Below are 20,644 nucleotides of genomic sequence, written 5' to 3'. Positions count from 1 at the left end.
TCCACCTACAGAGTTTCAGTTTCACTCCAACACAAGTTGTAGAACTCATTTCTATTGCAATTTCTTTACACTGCAATTGATAGGATAATATTTAATAGTGTAATATGAACATTGTTATCTTTTCTTACTTCATTGTAACCCGTTGTATATAAAGCTCTGCTACTGTAACAGTATTGATATTGATATGAATAAGAAGAATCTTCTTCCCTTTTGTTTCTTCAGAACTCCAGATTGTTCTAGGAAAATCAGAATATAATTGACGATGTCAATTCTTATGATGAAACAAGAACTGTTATTAGCAAAACTGTTTACTTACATAATACATTTGAACACTAAAGAACCCAAAATTCTTACAAACACATGATATTCAATGCGCATTCTCTCATTCAGTTAACCAGAAATTTCAATAGCCTTGACACCATCACCAGGTTTCTTGAGCTCCTCTTTAGGCACAGTCACAGTAAGAACTCCGTTTTCCATAGAAGCCTTGACCTGATCCATTTTCGCATCCTCGGGGAGCCTAAACCTCCTCAAGAACTTGCCACTGCTTCGCTCCACCCTATGCCATGTATCGTTCTTGTCTTCCTTCTCTACATTCCTTTCTCCGCTAATCTGAAGGACCCTGTCATCTTCAACTTCAACCTTTACCTCCTCTTTTTTAAGCCCTGGAAGATCTGCCTTGAAGATATGGGCTTCTGGTGTCTCTTTCCAATCCACGCGGGTGTTTACAAAGGCTGAATTTTCACGAGAAAGGAGAGAATTTGAGGTGGCAGTGAAGGGAGAGAAGACCTTGAACGGATCCCAAATGTCAAAAGAAGAGAATGGATCTATAATGCTTCTGCCTCGGTGGTTGTCTAAGAAGCTTGGAATCATTTCCATCTTTTCCAGAAAATCTTGTAGCTTGATGGGTTGCTGTTAATCACCTGACTAGTTTTCTTGCTCTTGATTTCTCGTTGTCATTGAAAGGGGACACGGGTTGGTATTTATAATGAGTAAACGAGCCATCTGGTACATTCTGGACGGTCGACTGGGACCTTGTTTCAGGAACATTCTGGGTCTACACCCAGATTTTAATTTGAGAAATTGAGGAACTTACTCGAAAGTTCCTGTTTCTTCGTGGCTGTAGATTTAAAATGAGGGCCGATTGGGCTGGAATTTATAATGGGCCTAAGCCTTGGTTTCGTATTTTGCTTTTGGGCTTTGTAATGTTTGATTTCCCTTTTCTATTCCTTGCATACACCAGATTATTTTTCTTTTGTATCAGTTAAATATAGGGGTGATTTATGGATTCTGTTTTAAGATCCTAGTAAAAATTTTCATTAAGTTATTTATGGGTTGGGAAATTTCTTGGTGAAGACAGCCCATGGATCATTGTAAAAAAATTCAATAGTAACTTTGAAAAGCTTAAAAAATTGTAAAAATAATTCAACTCCATTGTAAAAATCTCAGGACAAAAAGTCCTGAAAAACCAGAACCAAATAAAAAAATTAAAAAACTCATTAAAGTAAAAATAGATTTTATCAGTTTAGAAAAAAAAAAATTAAAATAACTTGTTTTTAATCATGTCTGGGTTTAAACCATAAAAACACTCGATTTAATTGTTTTATCTTAAGTTCAAAATCAAATATATTTAAAAAGAATCTCTGTTAATTTTAAGACTTCACGTGATTGTCATATGATATGCTTAGCAAAAGTTCTAAATAAATGCGTGTTTTTGTTTTTACATTATAACATGTTTTTTAAGTTATTTTTTATTTGAAAAAATATAAAAGTAATGTTTTTTTATATATTTTTTTAATGATTTTGATATGTTGATATTAAAAATAAAAATTATTATTTTTAATATATTTTTAATTAAAATTTTTTTTGACAAACATTCTATACCATAATATTAATAAAATAAGTGTAGCAGAAACTCTACTCCTAAATTATAATTTTTTAATTGTTATTGATGTTAATATTGTTATTGTTATTGTTATTGTTATTATTATTATTATTTGATGATAAGGGGAGAGAGTGCATTTCTCATCATACCTATCCCTAAAGCGAAGTTGAGATGTTGAAAGAACTATTTGTCACCATGGTTGAATTACTTTTTCACAATTGATTTTGCTTTAAATTATTTTTTTATTTTTTTAATATATTAATATTAAAAATAATTTTACAAAATAAAAATTATACAATTTTAATATATTTCCAAATAAAAACTATCTAAAAAAACAACTTCTACTCGTATCTTGTACCACCACCGAAATATGATCAATCAAGGGCAGCGCAGTTTGAAAATGACCATCAGTTTACAATGTATATGGTATCCTTTTCAGCTCATTCACTATAGAAATTATGGGTCACCTTCAACTCTAATTTCCAAAAGAAAATAACAAAACTAAACAGCCAAGAAAGATGGGACGATGCATTCCGGTTGCACATACCATCTTAACACAGACAGGCTTCAATGGCAACATCAGGGTGCAATGACACTCATGCGGAGAAAACTGAAGTCGAAAGCTTGCAGGTTCTTAGACCTTCGGGTTCCCGAGGCGGAGGAACTGAAGGGCTTCCTTATCTGTACCATCGACCAATGCAAAAAGGTCTAGCAAAGGCAGATGATGATTATGTCACCGAGGCATTCAAACAACTTCCTATGCCAGATCAAGAGAAACTTATAGAAGAACTTTCTAACCAGCTTCATCAAGATGTTCTGGTTGAAAAGTTGTTCGACGAAAGTGAAGATGTTTCACAGAGCTGCATATGAAGCTTCCATCGGATAGCCGCCGAGGTTTCAATAATTCGCCGGAGATACTATTCAATCAGGGGTTCTTCTTCACAGTCTCTATATTGATGCCTGGTGTTTGGTTATGGTTACCAAAGTCAAAGCCCAAAATCATTTTTTTTTTTTTTTTTTGGAAATTGATTATTAGCGTCAATTAGCAACAGAGAATAACAATCCAGAATTTTTAAAAATCAATTATGCACTAGTATCGTTTTAATTAAATAATGTTTTTTTTAATGTTAAAAACACTTAAGAATTAACAATATTTAATAATTTTCTCCAACTGCAGATTCAAAAACTTACAAATCGAGGTGTTTTGCAGGGTTGCCATTGAAGCTTCCCTTTACTAGCTACAACAGATTCGAGAATAATTACAATCACTGTTATCCTTGCAATACCATAGGCACACTAGTTTCTGGAACAATTGTTTCTGGGATATGTGAAGGATTTGGTCAGCAGATCGTTCAACAGATTTTTGAAGGTATAGTAGGTGGAAGTGAAGAGTCTTCTAGAACACTAGAGTTCTTCAAGGTGAAAACCCTGGATTTGCGAGGATCAAACGAAGTGGGAACTGGTACGACTTCTGCAACCACGCAGTAAAAATAGCAGGCTATGGAACGACGTTACAAATTTGATCGTGGCAATCAAATAGATACGGTAGCTTTGGTGAGAATCCGAGACTGTACTTTTGATATTTCTCCTAGAGGTCTTTTGTTGCTCTTATGAAGCCTTCAGGATGATTTTGATTCTATCTGTATGAAGTAATCCCTATAAACTACTAATTATTGTAAGACGTGAAATATATTTATTGTAACACAGGATGAGATTTTAATTCTATGATAAGTTTGTGATCATAGCGTTGGCTTGATGGGGTTTGGATTTGCAGTTAAGAGAGCCTTCCCCTGTCGCCAGAATTAATGATCTTTCAGAGGCACTCTATGTTGAAGTTCAAGACGATCAAGAAAGTATAATGTAAAGAAACTTCACAGATTGTTGAAAGAACTTCTCTGATTTTGAGGATTGGCAAAACTGTTATGTTACATTCATAATAGATTGAATCCTATGTGCACACTAACAGTGACAGAGAACTTCCAACCACTTGTAAAAACACAAAAGAACAATTCTTCCAGACACAGAATGTTCAATAGGCATTCTCTTATTCAATTAACTAGAGATTTCAATCGCCTTGACTTCAGGTTTCTTGATCTCTTCTTTAGGCACAGTCACGGTAAGAACTCCATTTTCCATAGAAGCCTTGACCTGATCCATTTTTGCATTCTCAGGCAGCCTGAACCTCCTCAAGAACTTGCCACTGCTTCGCTCCACACGATGCCATGTATCGTTCTTGTCTTCCTTCTCCACATTCCTTTCTCCGCTAATCTGAAGCACTCCGTCATCTTCGATTTCGACCTTCACTTCCTCTTTTTTAAGCCCCGGAAGATCTGCCTCGAATACATGGGCTTCTGGGGTCTCTTTCCAATCAATGCGGGTGTTGACAAAGGCTGAGTTTTCACGAGACATGAGTGAATTAGGGGAAGTGAAAGGGAAGTCTTTGAGTGGATCCCAAACGTCGAATGCAGAGACTGGGTCGAAAATGTTGTTGGCTCGCCGGTTGTAAAAGAAGCTTGGAATCGTTGCCATCTTTTACTTCTTAATCTTCGTTTACTTGCTGCTAATGTGTTGATTGCTTCTTCTTGTTCTTGATTTTTCTGTGCTAGAGGCGGGACAGGTCGGGTATTTATAAGTAAAGGAGGCATCTGGTTTGTTCTGGACGATCGAGTAGTACGCTGAACCAGGAGGATTCTGGGTCCAGCCAACATCAGATAAGATTGAAGAACTTTCTCGTAAATTCCTGAGTCCTCGGTTGTGAATTGAAAATGTGTGGATTTGATATTCAATTGGGTTTGATTTTTTAATGGGCTGAAGCCTTTGTTTTCCTATTTTTCTCATGGGCCAGTCTACTGTTATCATTGTTTTTTTTTTTCTTGCCTTCAAAAGATTTTCAGCTTATTTTAACATTTTAAAATATTATTTTAATATATTTTTAAATAAAAAATACTTAAAAAATCAACCGTTATCACAATAATATAGAAACTTTTAATACATGGAAGGTCTTGTAAATGAATAAAAGACATAAATCATGAAAATAAGAATTTAATGTATAGACATTACTTAGAAAATAAATAATTTCGTCCTCTATTTTATTTATTTATTTATATATAATTAATGATTGATTGATAATCACGTGTAAAAGTTGAAAACTATCTATTATACTTTTACTCAGAACACCTTGTATAAATAAAAATGACCGATTATTTACAGCATTAAAAACTCATTTAATATTGTGATAATTTTTACTTTTTAAAAATAATTTTTTTATAATTTTGATATATTAATATAAAAATAATATTATTTTAATATATTTTCAAATATATAACCATCACTCCATATTAAAAAAATTCAAGGAACTAGTTGCATAATAGCTTCGATGTTATGCTGAGCAGCTCAAAACTTAAAAACTAATGGTCATCGACTGAAGATTCTCAGCTCTTTATTATCCTGGGAAATTCAAGAACTTCAATGTTGCGTGCTTGAAATCTAGGGGTTACCATGATCTTTTGGACGGCTGGATCTGTCACTGCATCCATCTATTATCAACATTATGATCGATGGTCATTATCTCACCACGATATCATGGACGAGCAAGCATGGGGCGTAGAAACGAGATGTTGCAAGAAACCGAGTTCCATCTCCAGATTATTCAAGCTAGGAAATTAAAAGTATACTCGATATGATGAAAAATTTATGTTCTGAATGCATCCTTCTAACTCTTACGCCTCAAAGAGATTTACAAAGAGAGGGAAGGGAAGATCAAAAATCAAGATACACACAAATTTACAAGCAACCAAGAAAGATACAGGAAATTTTATTAGCAAAACTTTTGATTACATTACTCCTCTCTGCATACTGACGAGGAGACCAAACCTTTCAATTACTTGTAAGAGAGCACACAAGAGCAAAAAAGACACACAATTCTCAAAAGAGGTATTATCTCGTTCAACCAGAGATTTCTATAGCCTTGACATCCGGTTTCTTGATCTCTTCTTTAGGCACAGTCACGGTAAGAACTCCATTTTCCATAGATGCCTTGACCTGATCCATTTTTGCATTCTCAGGCAGCCTGAACCTCCTCAAGAACTTGCCACTGCTTCGCTCCACCCGATGCCATGTATCGTTCTTGTCTTCCTTCTCCACATTCCTGTCTCCGCTAATCTGAAGCACCCTGTTATCTTCAATTTCGACCTTCACTTCCTCTTTTTTAAGCCCTGGAAGATCTGCCTTGAAGACATGGGCTTCTGGTGTCTCTTTCCAATCAATGCGGGTGTTGACAAAGGCTGAGTTTTCACGAGAAAGGAGAGAATTTGAGGTGGAAGTGAAAGGGAACTCTTTGAGTGGATCCCAAATGTCGAATTCGGAGAATGTGTCGAAGATGCTGCCGCCTCGGCGGTTGTTAAAGAAGCTCGGAATCATTGCCATCCTTCTTCTTCTTCTTCTTCACAGAATCACTCGTTTGCTTACTTTGATGGGCTGATACTGATATTTTGACTGCTTCTTGTGCTTGTTTTCCTTGATGTTGTACGAGAGATGGGACATGTTGTGTATTTATGAGAAGTAAGAGGAGACATCTAGTGTATTCTGGATGACGAAGTTGGACGCTGATTGAGGAAGATAGACGAACTTTCTCGTAAATTCCTGAATCCTTCTGCCTGTGAATTGAAAATTAAAATGGACTTGGTGTTTAATCGGCTTTTATTTTTAATGGGCTTGGGCCTATTTTGCTTACAGGCCCTCTACTGTTTTAATTTTTCTTTTTCATCTTTAATTTTCGGTTTTCTTTTTCATAGAAATAACTTTTAACTCAAGGATGGGTTTATTTTTAAAAAAAAAAAATTCTAATTTCTAATTAGGAAGATCCTGAAAAACCGGTTAAACACATGAATTAGGAAAATAAAATTTAATGTTTAGAGCACTTAAAGGTAAATATATCAAAAGCTATTCTATGGTCTATTAATTTTAAGAAGGGGGGTAAAAATAAAAAGAATGAGAAAATCATAAATTAATACATAAAAAATAATAAAAATGTTTTTATCTAATTTGGAAAACTCATTTTTATTTTTATTTACCTTGATTTAAATTTGAAATAAAAAAAAATAGAAACAAAGAAAAGAAATAAAATCGCAACCAAATCCATCAAAAATAATAAAAATATCTTTACCTATGCTAAAAATAATGTTTCATTTCTATTTTTCTTCCCTCTTTTTTATTCTTGTATTTATCTCTCCGTGTGAACAATTCTTGAATAAACAATATTTTATAAAGACATAAATGCCATTAAAAATCAACTTAATTTTCAAAAACTAGATCTCTGATTACAACATTTGAAGTGGGCTTTGGAGGTAGATTATTAAGATTCATGTCATCATGATCCACTACGAAACACCTCCAAACGAATTTATAGACCCCGGAACTTTAATCGTGGGTTTGGAATTCGCAAGATGCATCATGTACTTTCGTAACTCCCTGAATTTCTGTACAATGAATATCACTTAAAGCCATGAACTTGGGAAAAAACAAGGAAAATCTTTAATTTCTTAGATGAATTCTATTGCATTGAGGGAATAAATAAATAAATAATATTTTAATATATTTTTAATTAAAAAATATTTTTGAAAAACACTCTACACTACGGTCCTATTTATTTGCTGGAAAATAGTTTTTGTAAAGTGAATTTCGAGAAAGTGAATTATTTTTTAATATTTGATAGCGTAATAAAAAATAACTTAGAAAACATTTTTCAATGTTTGATTATGTCATGGAAAATGAGTTAGAAAATAACTTATGAATGTTTTATTTTTTTCAAGTTTATTAAAATAATTAGGATCAAATCTTACAAATTAAAAGGTTGAATGGAAATGAAATTAAAAAAAATAATTTCATAAATTATCTCAAATAAAATAAATAATAATCAAAATAATAGAGATCAAATCTAAAAAAAATAAAGAAATTAAAATAATAATAATTAATATTTCTTAAATTATTTCAAATAAAATAAGTAATAATCAAAAGAATGAGGATCAAATTTGATACATAAAAAATTTCAATTAAAAAATAATAAGGGAAAAGCAAATAACAATTACTAAAATAAAGACCAAAATTAATATAAAAATTAAATTCTAAGGGATGAAATTGAAAAGCAAATATTCAAAACAAAATATAAATAACAATCAAAAGTTTGAGGATCAAATTTGTTATAATCAGCAAATAATATAACATTTCTAAATTTTTCATAACTTTCAGAAAGTGTTTTCTGCCCAAAATAAAAGGAAAACACTTTTCTGAAAATCAAGTCAAATTTATCTTTGACTTAAAAGTATTTTTTCGTTGACTAACTTTTCTAATAACAAACAAACACATGAAAAGTTTAGAAAATAATTTTTCAAAAATTAATTTATGAGAAACAAACACAGCCATTCTAGACAACAATGTTTGTCAGGAATATTTTATTAATTATCCAATATGCAACCAAGAAGCTTATAGTCAAGAGTGTTTGTTTTTATTTTTAAACTATTTAAAAAAAACATTAAATGATATAAAAAATAAATAAAATAATTTTTTAAAAAATATTTGAATATATTTTCAATTAAAATATATTCTTCTTGTAGTTACCAAGCACACACACTAAGACTTCGAATAATTTAAGGTAAAAAATTTAATGTAATTAATCATGATCACGTTGCCAGGTTAGCTCGGATAATTGGCAAAGGTAGTGTCCAGCATTTCTTGTCAATAGCTTTCTGTAATGGCTATTAAGCTAGCTAATGGCATTTTAAACAAAGATGGTTAACATCTTCATGTGGCATGCTTTCTCAATAATTAAAGAAGATTGCTTGTTTGGATAGTCCAATGTCTGTGGTTTAACCGGCAACTCCAGCCACAAAGTAAGAGAACTACTTATCAATGTTCAGATTTGAAACAACATGTGAAAAAAATATGAAAAACCTTTGTTGAAGCTATCTGATCAAATATTGCTTGGCTGAGAATCTAAAAACAAATTTTTTTCAATTGCAAATATATTAAAATAATATTTTTTTTATTTTTTTAAAATTATTTATAATATAATACATCAAAACAATCTAAAAATATTAAAATATAATTTAAAATAAAAACATAGTTAACAATTGTATGCTTAAATTTCAGTACTGAGGAAAGGAGTACTGTCAAAACAAAAGTACTCTCCACTCCAAAATTGTTCCACACACATCAAAAACAAAGAGAGCAGAAGGCCTGTCATGTGTGGTGATCATGTCTGTGGAAAAAAGTTAAGATCACACTAAGATTTTAAAATTTCAAGCAAGATACATGGCACTAAACATCAAGGACCCCATTCATGTGCAAAAGCTAAGGGTCAAGACAATGGAAACTGGACAATTTTTGCTGCGAGGTGGTGGAGGAAAGAAATTGCTGAGTAGTGGGTCGATAGGCCATGCAATGCATTTATTGTACTTTTTATACATGTTAAGCTGCATATGCTATCCAAGAAAGGGTCCTGATGTTTTGCTAACCCTAGCTAGTGGTGAAAATGCGTCTTGGGGTGTGACAGCAGTACTGGACAGACAAGACTGTCGAATTTGACACATGAATAATATTTGTGTCTATATATTCTAGGTTTTGGTTGGGGCATTTGGTGCAGGAGCCATGGGAGAGATCAAGCACTTAGTGGTGGTTAAGTTTAAGGAAGGTGTTATGATCGAGGAAATTATAAAAGGGATGGAGAAGCTGGTTTCAGAGGTTGATCTTGTCAAGTCCTTTGAATGGTGAGTCCATTATTTTTGATATTTTTAGTCAATTCAAGCACTAATATGTTGCGTTTTGGTCTTGACAGGGGAGAAGATACTGAAGGTCCAGAGATGCTTACACAGGGCTTTACTCATTCCTTCTCCATGACATTCGACAAGAAGGAAGACTATGCTGCATTTCAGAGCCATCCTAACCATGTTGAATATTCTGCTGCATTCTCAGCAGCTATTGAGAAAATTGCAGTGCTTTGTTTCCCATATGTTCGTGTTAAGCCAGCTGCATGATCTAAAACTTCTCATCATGATGATTAAAGGCATAAAACTGGTACTTGTATGTGTGTTATAAAGTGTGAAATCATTATGTGTTTGCTTTGTATAATTTTTAGTGGCTGTTTCCTCTAGCTCACTCTATGGATTCTCAACTTCTATATCGTGGAACTGTTTTGTGTTCATCCTGCTTTTTTATCATCTTTCTGATGAACAGACAGGTTTCCCTACTGTGAAATTTACAAGCCCAGAATCATTTTCTTTCACTTGTCACTGCAGAATCTTACACCTGTTAGTCAAAAGGTGATAAAATTTACTTCTTCTTTTTTTAACTTTGTTGCAAAACCTCATGTAACGTAATCAATGATCCATCAAAGATTGGATTAGCCTTCATCTTGAATGTCCCATCACCCTTGTTAACAGCACTGTCTGCCTAGCTCAACCATTCTTCTCAGATGGCAGAAGGAGTTTCAAATTAAAAGAAAAGTGTAAACAGACAAAACAAATGACAGACTAAAATTGTTCTATGACTGCTTTTGCCTTACTCTATTCTCAAATTAATATTTCCTAATCCAGAATTTTTATTGGCTCAAGCTCAGCTGTATTTGAGAAAATGCACTAGCACAATGAGAATTAACCTGCATGTGGGCTGATGACCCATCAGTCACATACTCACATATCTTAAGCTACTAGAATGGTGAGAACAAAGGGATGAACAGAATCTAAATTGAGGATATGGCAAAGGCAACATTTCACTGGAAAATAGGAACTGCAGAAAGTAAAAATGGCCCTTGTGACATTTCAAATTCCATAAAAAGGGAAGAAAAGGAAAAGAAAAGATGGAACCTATGAAAAACATTTGGTGAAAGAATTAATATTTTATCTTTTTTATCGAAGGTGCCATGCCAGTTTCCACCTAGGGATTAAGAAAAAAAAAAAACAACACGGGAAATAAGATACATTGCGAGAATAAAAGTAGATTCTCTCCTGTTTTGTTTCTTTATCCTTGATCATGAATAGAAGTGGATTCCAAGTAATCTGCTTTCATCTAGTCATGAAGAACAGGACTTCTTGAATATTTCCTCACCTGTTCATCATTGATCCAAAGATTAACCAGAAAAGAAAATGCAAGAAACTCCCAAGTGCTTATATCATGTTCTTCTTGTCACCCTCACCATTGAGAAAATGCATACATTCATATTTCGTGGAAAATTCCAAATTCAGACTCCCTTCTTGTAATGTTTTGAAATAAATGAGTTGGAAAATACAATAAAGCCCTTGAAGGCTTAAAAGTTGGAATAAATGATTTAGGGGTATAGTTGTAATTGGACAAATAGTTGATATATATAAATAGAAAGTAAAAAAAAAAAAAGAAAAAAAAGAAATGTGATCTGAAATATTGGAAGAACAAACCGTAAGAGAGAAAAGAGGAAGAAGAAGAAAAGAAAGGAGAGAAGGAAAGGAAGGAGAAGAGAAGTAGAGGAAATAAGTAAAAAGGTAAGATTTATAGTTTTAAGTGTATAATATGTTAAATTTCGGTTTTGATTAATTTTAGAGCTTTGAAGTTTGTATTTTGAGTTAATTGATGAATTAATTTGAAGGTTAGGAGTTGATTATTGTGGGTATTTGATGAATTAGTTGATTTTGAGAGATTGAATTGAAAGATAATGATTTTGAGTTATGGTTTTGTTTAAATGGTGAAATTGTGTTAGAAATCAAGGGATAACAGTAGGTGATCTGTTGAAATTCTGGGTTTGAGGTTGAAGATGACGAAAATTCAATTTGGTCCCTCAATTTCCGAAAATTACAGTTTAGTCCCCGAACTTTGGAAAATTACAAATTGGTCCCTGGAGCATATTCCGAGATTCTGAACAGAATAACATATGAATTATGGACAGAATTACTGTATAGATAAGATAATTTAACACTTTCAATTTAGTCCTCCAATTTGACAAAAAGTACAATTTGACCCTAAAAATTTAGTAAAATTCCAGAATGATCCCTGGAGCATAGTGATACATCCTGGACAGAATTGAGGATTAATTGAGGTCAGAATTTCAGTATATTCATGGATTTATGACAAATTTCAGTTTGGTCCTCCATTTGATAAAAGTTACAATTTGGCCCTAAAAATATGATAAATTCCAGATTAGTCCCTAGCTGCAATATTAACTTTTGCAGATTAGTTTGATGAATAATTAAGGGTTATTTAGTGAATTATATTAGTTGTTTTTATTATGGATTAGATTTCGGGAAAACCGTTAGATTTTGGGTTTTTGAGAAAATTGACTAGTTAGTTTAAAAACATATAGGGTTACGGAATACACCCTTAGTTAAGTGTATTAAATAGGTTAAATGTTCTTTCGAGTCGTTCTTGAATATGTCTCCTTTGTATTCAGATAATCCTGATATTCTACCGGCGAGACGTCATTAGGATTTTCTTCAGTGTCTGCTTTTGGCTTCTGTTTGCTTTTGAGTCAGGTGAGTGGATAATTTTCCATATGCATGAGAAATACTATAAATATTTGATTTGTTAATATGAATTGGATCATGCTTCTTGATAATATATATTGATTATTATCCTTGTTATGATAAAGCATGATCAATTATTGAATCTGAATTCTTGATATGAACCAGTATGTATTTTGAAGTGAATTCTGAATTGATGCTCCTCATTTGATTGATGTCATGAGTTGAGCTTTGAGATATGAATATGTTTGTTTGATTATGATTATGAACCTATGGTATGTCAGTCAGAATACCCATGCTAACAGGGTAGTGTTAGTCTTTGTGCACATCGTATCTGAACCCTAGTTGGTCGGGGGAGACACCAACCTGTGTGGACTGATCATCCAACAGTACGGAGCCTCATGCTCATTGCATTTTGATTTTCTGACGAGTTCTACCATATGATATTCTTGTTATGGCCTATTTGATAAACCTTCGTATAAGAACTAAAGCCATACTTGTGTATATATTTCTCATTGCTATATTACCTCGTGTGTGTATATTGAACGTTATCTACTCACTGAGTTGTTGAACTCACCCTCTCATTATTTATCCTTTTCAGGCTTATAGCTTGATAGCAGGTCACTTTTGTTGAATCTTCCGAACCTGCTTTTGGTTGTAATTTGTATCTTTCTTTTTATGTCAAGTTAGTGCTCCAAAACTATGAAATTATATTAACTCTTGTATTAAGACAATCGAATTATGTTATGAAGTTAATTTGTTGTTAATGCTGTGTTAAACTCTGATTGAGTTGTTCAAAAGATTGTATGTAAGTTTGGGTTCGCATAGGTTTGGAACCTTAGAGGGGAACCTTGCCTATGTGCCGGTCATGGATCCGGGATTCGGGTCGTGACAAACTTGGTATCAGAGCTTTAGGTTAAAGAAACAATAATATAATTAATTTTATAATAAGTGGAGCATTAGGATCCGTATTGTCTTGTTTGTTGTTTTTGAAATTTTAAATTCTCATCAAGTATGTCTTCTTCCTTGTGATAGATATGCTTTCCTATAATTCTGTGATAATCATCATGCTATTGTTCCAGCATGACTTAAGTGCTCTCACTTTTATTTTAGGAAATGTCGAGGAATAGACGAACAACTGATACTCTTAGGGTAGATGATGATCAAGATGATGTCCCTATTATGCAGTTGATAACTGCAAGACAGAGAAGGAGGCGTGGTGCAACTGTGCCTCAACATGTTGATGAGGTACCTCCACCAGTGGAGGAAGAGCCTCAGGAAATAGAAGAGGAAGATATGGTTGATGAAACAGGTGTGGGGGTAGCTGACCCTGAGCCTGTTACAGATGTTCAACAACTTAGCCAGGTTGTGCAGACTTGGATAGAGTTTACTATGGAGAGAGACAGAATGAGGGATAGAGATGTACCCTCGACATCCCACACTGTTCAGGGAGTTAATGTGCCATTGGATGCTTTTATGAAGTTGGCACCTCCTATTTTTACTGGGATAGACAGTTCAGAGGATCCTCAGAGGTTCCTAGATGACATTTGGCGACGATGTAAAGCTTTGGGATGTACAGACCACCGAGCTGTGAGTTTGGCATCGTTCAGGTTGGAAGGAGATGTGGCAATCTCTTGGTTTGAGTCTAGGGAAAGAGCAAGACCAGTAGAGACTCAGTGGACATGGAAGGAGTTTAGCTCCATGTTCTTGGACAGGTTTCTCCCTCAGAGCATCAGGGATGCTCGACTTTATGAGTTTGAGAGGCTATCTCAGGGGAGCATGACAGTGGATGAGTATGATCTGAAGTTCACTCAGCTGTCTAGGTATGCAGAACATCTTCTACCCACTGAGGAGTGGAGGGTGAAGAGATTCATTAGAGGACTCAAATCCTCTCTGTATATGGTATTGGCGCCACAAGTGTTTCCATCCTACTCCTCAGCTGTTGATAGCGCCAGATTGCTAGAGGCACGTGAAATAGAAGACATGACTGCTGGCCAGTCTAAGAGGCCTAGAGAAGAGGGTCAGTCTTTTAGGCAACATGGATTAAGTGCAGGTCCGTTTAGGGGACGAAGTGGCTGTCAGGGCTCATGGGTTCAGAGGAGGTTTAGACAGAGACCATCAGTTAGTGGCTCAGGCAGTCAGAGTGGCAGTAGTGGTACCCAGAGTTTAGTTCAGACTGCGCCTCGTAGTTCATTTGTTTCATCTGGGGATAGTTCTTCGTGTCAGCACTGTGGAGGAGGTCATAACAGTGCAGAGTGCTACAGAAGGACTGGGGCTTGTTTTAGTTGTGGCCAGATAGGTCATAAGATTAGAGAGTGCCCGAGGAGACAGTTGTCCACTTCGGGGTTATCTGCTTCAGTCCAGCAACCTATTCAGGCACCATCAACGAGCCAGTCTGTGGCTCATGGGGGTAGAGGTTTTGGTGGCCGTGGTCAAAGAGGTCGGGGTGCAGGTGATAGAGGTCAGATACAGCAGGGTCAGGGGCATGCTAGAGTTTTTGCCTTGACTCAGCAGGATGCTCAGGCATCCAACACAGTTGTTTCAGGTATTCTTCCTGTTTGCTCTTTTGAAGCAAAAGTTTTGTTTGATACGGGTGCAACTCATTCGTTTGTGTCCCCATATTTTGCCATGAGGTTAGATAAACAACCAACCTTGTTAAAATCCCCCATTTCAGTCTCCACTCCCTTAGATGAGTTAATATTAGTAAAGTATGTGTACCTGGATTGTGAAATAGAGATTGGAGATAAGATCTTTATGGGAGACTTAAATGTCTTAGATATGGTTGATTGTGATGTGATTTTAGGAATGGATTGGTTGGCGAAGCATAGGGCTTCAGTAAATTGTTGGGGTAAGAAAATAATGTTTGATCTAGATCAAGAAGTTGGGTTGGTATTTCAAGGAGATAAGATTGGGTCTCCATCAATTATGTTGTCGGCTATCTCGAGAAAAATGGCCCGAAAAGGGGTACAGTGCTACCTAGCATATATAGTGGATGTAGAGAAAGAAGTTCCCCAGTTAGAGGAAGTCCCTATAGTAAGAGAGTTTATCGATGTCTTTCCTGATGACTTACCTGGATTGCCTCCGTATAGGGAGATTGAGTTCTGTATTGATTTGGTTCCGGGCACTGAACCAATATCAATGGCACCATATAGAATGGCTCCAGCAGAATTGAGGGAGTTAAAGGAGCAGCTGCAGGATTTATTGGATAAAAAGTTCATTCGACCAAGTGTGTCCCCTTGGGGAGCTCCGGTGTTGTTTGTGAAGAAGAAAGATGGGTCATTGAGGTTGTGTATAGATTATAGGCAATTGAATCGGGTGACAGTTCGAAATAGATACCCACTCCCTCGTATAGATGATTTGTTTGATCAGTTACAGGGAGCTCAATTCTTTTCTAAGATCGATCTTCGATCTGGGTATCATCAGTTGAGGATTAGGGAGGAGGACATTTCAAAGACAGCTTTTAGAACTCGGTATGGTCATTATGAGTTTTTAGTGATGTCTTTTGGGTTGACGAATGCACCAGCAGCTTTTATGGACTTGATGAATAGAGTGTTTGGTCAGTTTATTGATCGATTTGTGATAGTTTTTATTGATGATATTTTGGTGTATTCGAGGTCTAGAGAGGAGCATGAGCAGCATTTAAGAATGGTGCTTCAAACTCTGCGAGATCATCAGTTGTATGGCAAGTTCTCAAAGAGTGAGTTTTGGTTGGAGAGTGTAGCATTTCTTGGGCATGTAGTGTCAAGGAATGGGATTGAGGTTGATCCTCAAAAGATTGAGGCAGTTAAGCAGTGGCTTAGGCCTACTTCGGCGATAGAGATTAGAAGTTTCTTAGGTTTGGCCGGCTACTATCGGAGGTTTGTGGAGAACTTTTCTCGGATTTCTGCACCATTGACCAAGTTAACGCAGAAAAATGTTAAGTTTCAGTGGTCTGAAGCTTGTGAGAAAAGTTTCTTAGAATTGAAGGAGAGATTGACTACAGCGCCTATTCTAGCAGTACCATCAGGTTCTGGTGGTTACACAGTGTATTGTGATGCTTCGAGAGTGGGGTTAGGATGTGTTCTAATGCAACATGGCAAGGTTATTGCCTATGCTTCACGGCAGCTGAAGAAGCATGAACAGAACTATCCTACACATGATTTAGAGATGGCGGCTGTAATTTTTGCTTTGAAGATTTGGAGGCACTACTTGTATGGTGAAACTTGTGAGATCTTTACAGATCACAAGAGTTTGAAATACATCTTTCAGCAGAGGGATCTAAACCTGAGGCAGAGAAGATGGATGGAATTACTGAAAGATTATGATTGTACCATACAGTACCACCCGGGTAGGGCAAATGTAGTTGCCGATGCTTTGAGTAGAAAATCATCAGGGAGCTTAGCTCATATTCAGGAAGTACGAAGACCTCTAATTAGGGAGTTGCATGAGTTAGTGGATGAAGGAGTCAGATTTGATCTTAGTGAAGCTGGAGCAATGATTGCTCATTTTCAGGTTAAGTCAGATTTGTTTGATAAGATAAAAGCAGCTCAGAAGAAAGATGATTCACTACTCAGGATTAGAAATGAGGTTGAGCAGGGTAAGGCTGCAAGTTTTGTGATTGGTGATGATGATGTGCTGAGATATAGGGATAGGCTTTGTGTACCTGATGTTGATGATCTGAGGAGAGAATTGATGATAGAGGCACATCAGACAGTTTACACAATGCATCCAGGTTCCACCAAGATGTATAAAGATCTTAAGGTGTGTTATTGGTGGAATAGGATGAAGGCTGATGTAGCAGATTTTGTTTCTAGGTGTTTGACCTGTCAGAGGGTAAAGGGTGAACACCAGAAACCTCCTGGATTGTTGCAACCATTATTGATTCCAGAATGGAAGTGGGAAAGGATCACAATGGACTTTGTGACAGGATTGCCTAGGAGTCAGGAGGGTTATGATTCGATATGGGTGATTGTTGACAGGTTGACAAAATCAGCCTATTTTCTGCCAGTTAAGATTACTTATGGATATGCAAAGTTGGCGGAATTGTTTATTAGTGAGATTGTACGGTTGCATGGAGTGCCAATCTCGATAGTGTCTGATAGAGGTCCACAGTTTACATCGCGGTTTTGGGTGAAATTTCAAGAAGCTATGGGTACTAAGGTGCAGTTGAGTACAGCTTTTCACCCTCAGACAGATGGTCAGTCTGAGAGGACTATTCAGACCTTGGAGGATATGTTAAGGGCTTGTGTTATGGATTTTGGAGTTAGTTGGAGTAAGTTCCTACCATTAGTGGAATTTGCTTACAACAACAGTTATCAGGCTAGCATAGAGATGGCACCTTATGAGGCTTTATATGGTCGAAAGTGTAGATCACTGGTTTGTTGGTTTGAGGTTGGTGAGAAGAGGCTACTGGGACCAGAGTTAATTCAGATTACCTCAGAGAAGATTGAGGTAATTAGAAAGAAGCTTCAAACAGCTCAGAGTAGACATAAAAGTTACGCAGATAGAAGAAGGCGTGACTTAGAGTTTTCAGTGGGTGATTGTGTGTTCTTAAAAGTATCACCTACAAAAGGAGTATTCAGGTTTGGGAAGAAAGGCAAGTTGAGTCCTCGATTCATTGGACCGTATGAGATTCTGGAGAGAGTTGGGGTAGTTGCTTATCGGTTAGCATTACCACCAAACTTGTCTGCTATTCATCCGGTATTTCATGTTTCCATGTTAAGGAAATATATGTCAGATCCATCACATGTATTAGAGGTTCATCCCATTGACTTGAGGGATGATATGGTTTATGAGGTGCAACCGGAAGCTATAGTTGACCGACAAGTGAGGAAGCTTAGGTCGAAGGACATAGCTTCAGTGAAAGTGAAATGGAAAGGCCATTCACGTGAGGAAGCGACATGGGAGCTCGAGGATAAGATGCGCGAGGAGTATCCTCATCTTTTCGATAATCTTGGTAAGTATTCAATCTTCTCTATTAAGTTTCGAGGACGAAACTTTTATAAGGTGGGGAGATTGTAATGTTTTGAAATAAATGAGTTGGAAAATACAATAAAGCCCTTGAAGGCTTAAAAGTTGGAATAAATGATTTAGGGGTATAGTTGTAATTGGACAAATAGTTGATATATATAAATAGAAAGTAAAAAAAAAAAGAAAAAAAAGAAATGTGATCTGAAATATTGGAAGAACAAACCGTAAGAGAGAAAAGAGGAAGAAGAAGAAAAGAAAGGAGAGAAGGAAAGGAAGGAGAAGAGAAGTAGAGGAAATAAGTAAAAAGGTAAGATTTATAGTTTTAAGTGTATAATATGTTAAATTTTGGTTTTGATTAATTTTAGAGCTTTGAAGTTTGTATTTTGAGTTAATTGATGAATTAATTTGAAGGTTAGGAGTTGATTATTGTGGGTATTTGATGAATTAGTTGATTTTGAGAGATTGAATTGAAAGATAATGATTTTAAGTTATGGTTTTGTTTAAATGGTGAAATTGTGTTAGAAATCAAGGGATAACAGTAGGTGATCTGTTGAAATTCTGGGTTTGAGGTTGAAGATGACGAAAATTCAATTTGGTCCCTCAATTTCCGAAAATTACAGTTTAGTCCCCGAACTTTGGAAAATTACAAATTGGTCCCTGGAGCATATTCCGAGATTCTGAACAGAATAACATATGAATTATGGACAGAATTACTGTATAGATAAGATAATTTAACACTTTCAATTTAGTCCTCCAATTTGACAAAAAGTACAATTTGACCCTAAAAATTTAGTAAAATTCCAGAATGATCCCTGGAGCATAGTGATACATCCTGGACAGAATTGAGGATTAATTGAGGTCAGAATTTCAGTATATTCATGGATTTATGACAAATTTCAGTTTGGTCCTCCATTTGATAAAAGTTACAATTTGGCCCTAAAAATATGATAAATTCCAGATTAGTCCTAGCTGCAATATTAACTTTTGCAGATTAGTTTGATGAATAATTAAGGGTTATTTAGTGAATTATATTAGTTGTTTTTATTATGGATTAGATTTCGGGAAAACCGTTAGATTTTTGGGTTTTTGAGAAAATTGACTAGTTAGTTTAAAAACATATAGGGTTACGGAATACACCCTTAGTTAAGTGTATTAAATAGGTTAAATGTTCTTTCGAGTCGTTCTTGAATATGTCTTCCTTTGTATTCAGATAATCCTGATATTCTACCGGCGAGACGTCATTAGGATTTTCTTCAGTGTCTGCTTTTGGCTTCTGTTTGCTTTTGAGTCAGGTGAGTGGATAATTTTCCATATGCATGAGAAATACTATAAATATTTGATTTGTTAATATGAATTGGATCATGCTTCTTGATAATATATATTGATTATTATCCTTGTTATGATAAAAGCATGATCAATTATTGAATCTGAATTCTTGATATGAACCAGTATGTATTTTGAAGTGAATTCTGAATTGATGCTCCTCATTTGATTGATGTCATGAGTTGAGCTTTGAGATATGAATATGTTTGTTTGATTATGATTATGAACCTATGGTATGTCAGTCAGAATACCCATGCTAACAGGGTAGTGTTAGTCTTTGTGCACATCGTATCTGAACCCTAGTTGGTCGGGGGAGACACCAACCTGTGTGGACTGATCATCCAACAGTACGGAGCCTCATGCTCATTGCATTTTGATTTTCTGACGAGTTCTACCATATGATATTCTTGTTATGGCCTATTTGATAAACCTTCGTATAAGAACTAAAGCCATACTTGTGTATATATTTCTCATTGCTATATTTACCTCGTGTGTGTATATTGAACGTTATCTACTCACTGAGTTGTTGAACTCACCCTCTCATTATTTATCCTTTTTCAGGCTTATAGCTTGATAGCAGGTCACTTTTGTTGAATCTTCCGAACCTGCTTTTGGTTGTAATTTGTATCTTTCTTTTTATGTCAAGTTAGTGCTCCAAAACTATGAAATTATATTAACTCTTGTATTAAGACAATCGAATTATGTTATGAAGTTAATTTGTTGTTAATGCTGTGTTAAACTCTGATTGAGTTGTTCAAAAGATTGTATATAAGTTTGGGTTCGCATAGGTTTGGAACCTTAGAGGGGAACCTTGCCTATGTGCCGGTCATGGATCCGGGATTCGGGTCGTGACACTTCTTCAGTCCAAATTCAACTGCTACATCCCCATTAAACCACATGATCCTATGCAGATCTCAGAAACTGTACTTTAGAACCTCTCTTGGTCTTTTTCCAGCCTCTTCCATTAATTATGCAAGTAAAACACTAACCATTTCTCACCCTTCTT

The 20,644-nt window shown here is 35.4% G+C and overlaps 4 protein-coding genes across 4 annotated transcripts; 1 reads left to right on the top strand and 3 right to left on the bottom strand.

Moving 5' to 3' along the window:
• Nucleotides 1-256: 256 nt before the first annotated feature.
• Nucleotides 257-972, bottom strand: LOC118040087 (18.1 kDa class I heat shock protein). Its single transcript, XM_035046949.2, has one exon. It carries the CDS (start codon nt 877-879, stop codon nt 391-393), a length of 489 nt encoding a protein of 162 aa, XP_034902840.1. The 5' UTR covers nt 880-972; the 3' UTR covers nt 257-390.
• A 2,742-nt stretch (nt 973-3,714) lies between these two features.
• LOC118040088 (18.1 kDa class I heat shock protein) lies at nt 3,715-4,616 on the bottom strand. The gene has a single exon (XM_035046950.2). It carries the CDS (start codon nt 4,412-4,414, stop codon nt 3,938-3,940), a length of 477 nt encoding a protein of 158 aa, XP_034902841.1. The 5' UTR covers nt 4,415-4,616; the 3' UTR covers nt 3,715-3,937.
• Nucleotides 4,617-5,667: 1,051 nt separating this feature from the next.
• LOC118040084 (17.3 kDa class I heat shock protein) lies at nt 5,668-6,417 on the bottom strand. The gene has a single exon (XM_035046946.2). It carries the CDS (start codon nt 6,308-6,310, stop codon nt 5,831-5,833), a length of 480 nt encoding a protein of 159 aa, XP_034902837.1. The 5' UTR covers nt 6,311-6,417; the 3' UTR covers nt 5,668-5,830.
• Nucleotides 6,418-9,439: 3,022 nt separating this feature from the next.
• On the top strand, nt 9,440-10,163 carry LOC118040083 (stress-response A/B barrel domain-containing protein At5g22580). The gene is made up of 2 exons (XM_035046945.2): nt 9,440-9,648; nt 9,717-10,163. The coding sequence occupies exons 1-2, from the start codon at nt 9,530-9,532 to the stop codon at nt 9,913-9,915; spliced, it is 318 nt and encodes a 105-aa protein (XP_034902836.1). The 5' UTR covers nt 9,440-9,529; the 3' UTR covers nt 9,916-10,163.
• Nucleotides 10,164-20,644: the final 10,481 nt, after the last annotated feature.

This window comes from Populus alba, chromosome 4, assembly GCF_005239225.2.
Source record: "Populus alba chromosome 4, ASM523922v2, whole genome shotgun sequence".
Taxonomy (NCBI): domain Eukaryota; kingdom Viridiplantae; phylum Streptophyta; class Magnoliopsida; order Malpighiales; family Salicaceae; genus Populus; species Populus alba.
This window is presented reverse-complemented; position numbering and strand designations above follow the sequence as displayed.

Excerpts from the sequence above, each read along its gene's own strand:
- LOC118040084 (XM_035046946.2), bottom strand. The coding sequence starts at position 6,310 with ATGGCAATGATTCCGAGCTTCTTTAACAACCGCCGAGGCGGCAGCATC.
- LOC118040088 (XM_035046950.2), bottom strand. The coding sequence starts at position 4,414 with ATGGCAACGATTCCAAGCTTCTTTTACAACCGGCGAGCCAACAACATT.
- LOC118040083 (XM_035046945.2), top strand. The coding sequence starts at position 9,530 with ATGGGAGAGATCAAGCACTTAGTGGTGGTTAAGTTTAAGGAAGGTGTT. Across the intron at positions 9,649-9,716 it reads CTTGTCAAGTCCTTTGAATG|GGGAGAAGATACTGAAGGTC; the intron begins GTGAGTCCATTA and ends TGGTCTTGACAG.
- LOC118040087 (XM_035046949.2), bottom strand. The coding sequence starts at position 879 with ATGGAAATGATTCCAAGCTTCTTAGACAACCACCGAGGCAGAAGCATT.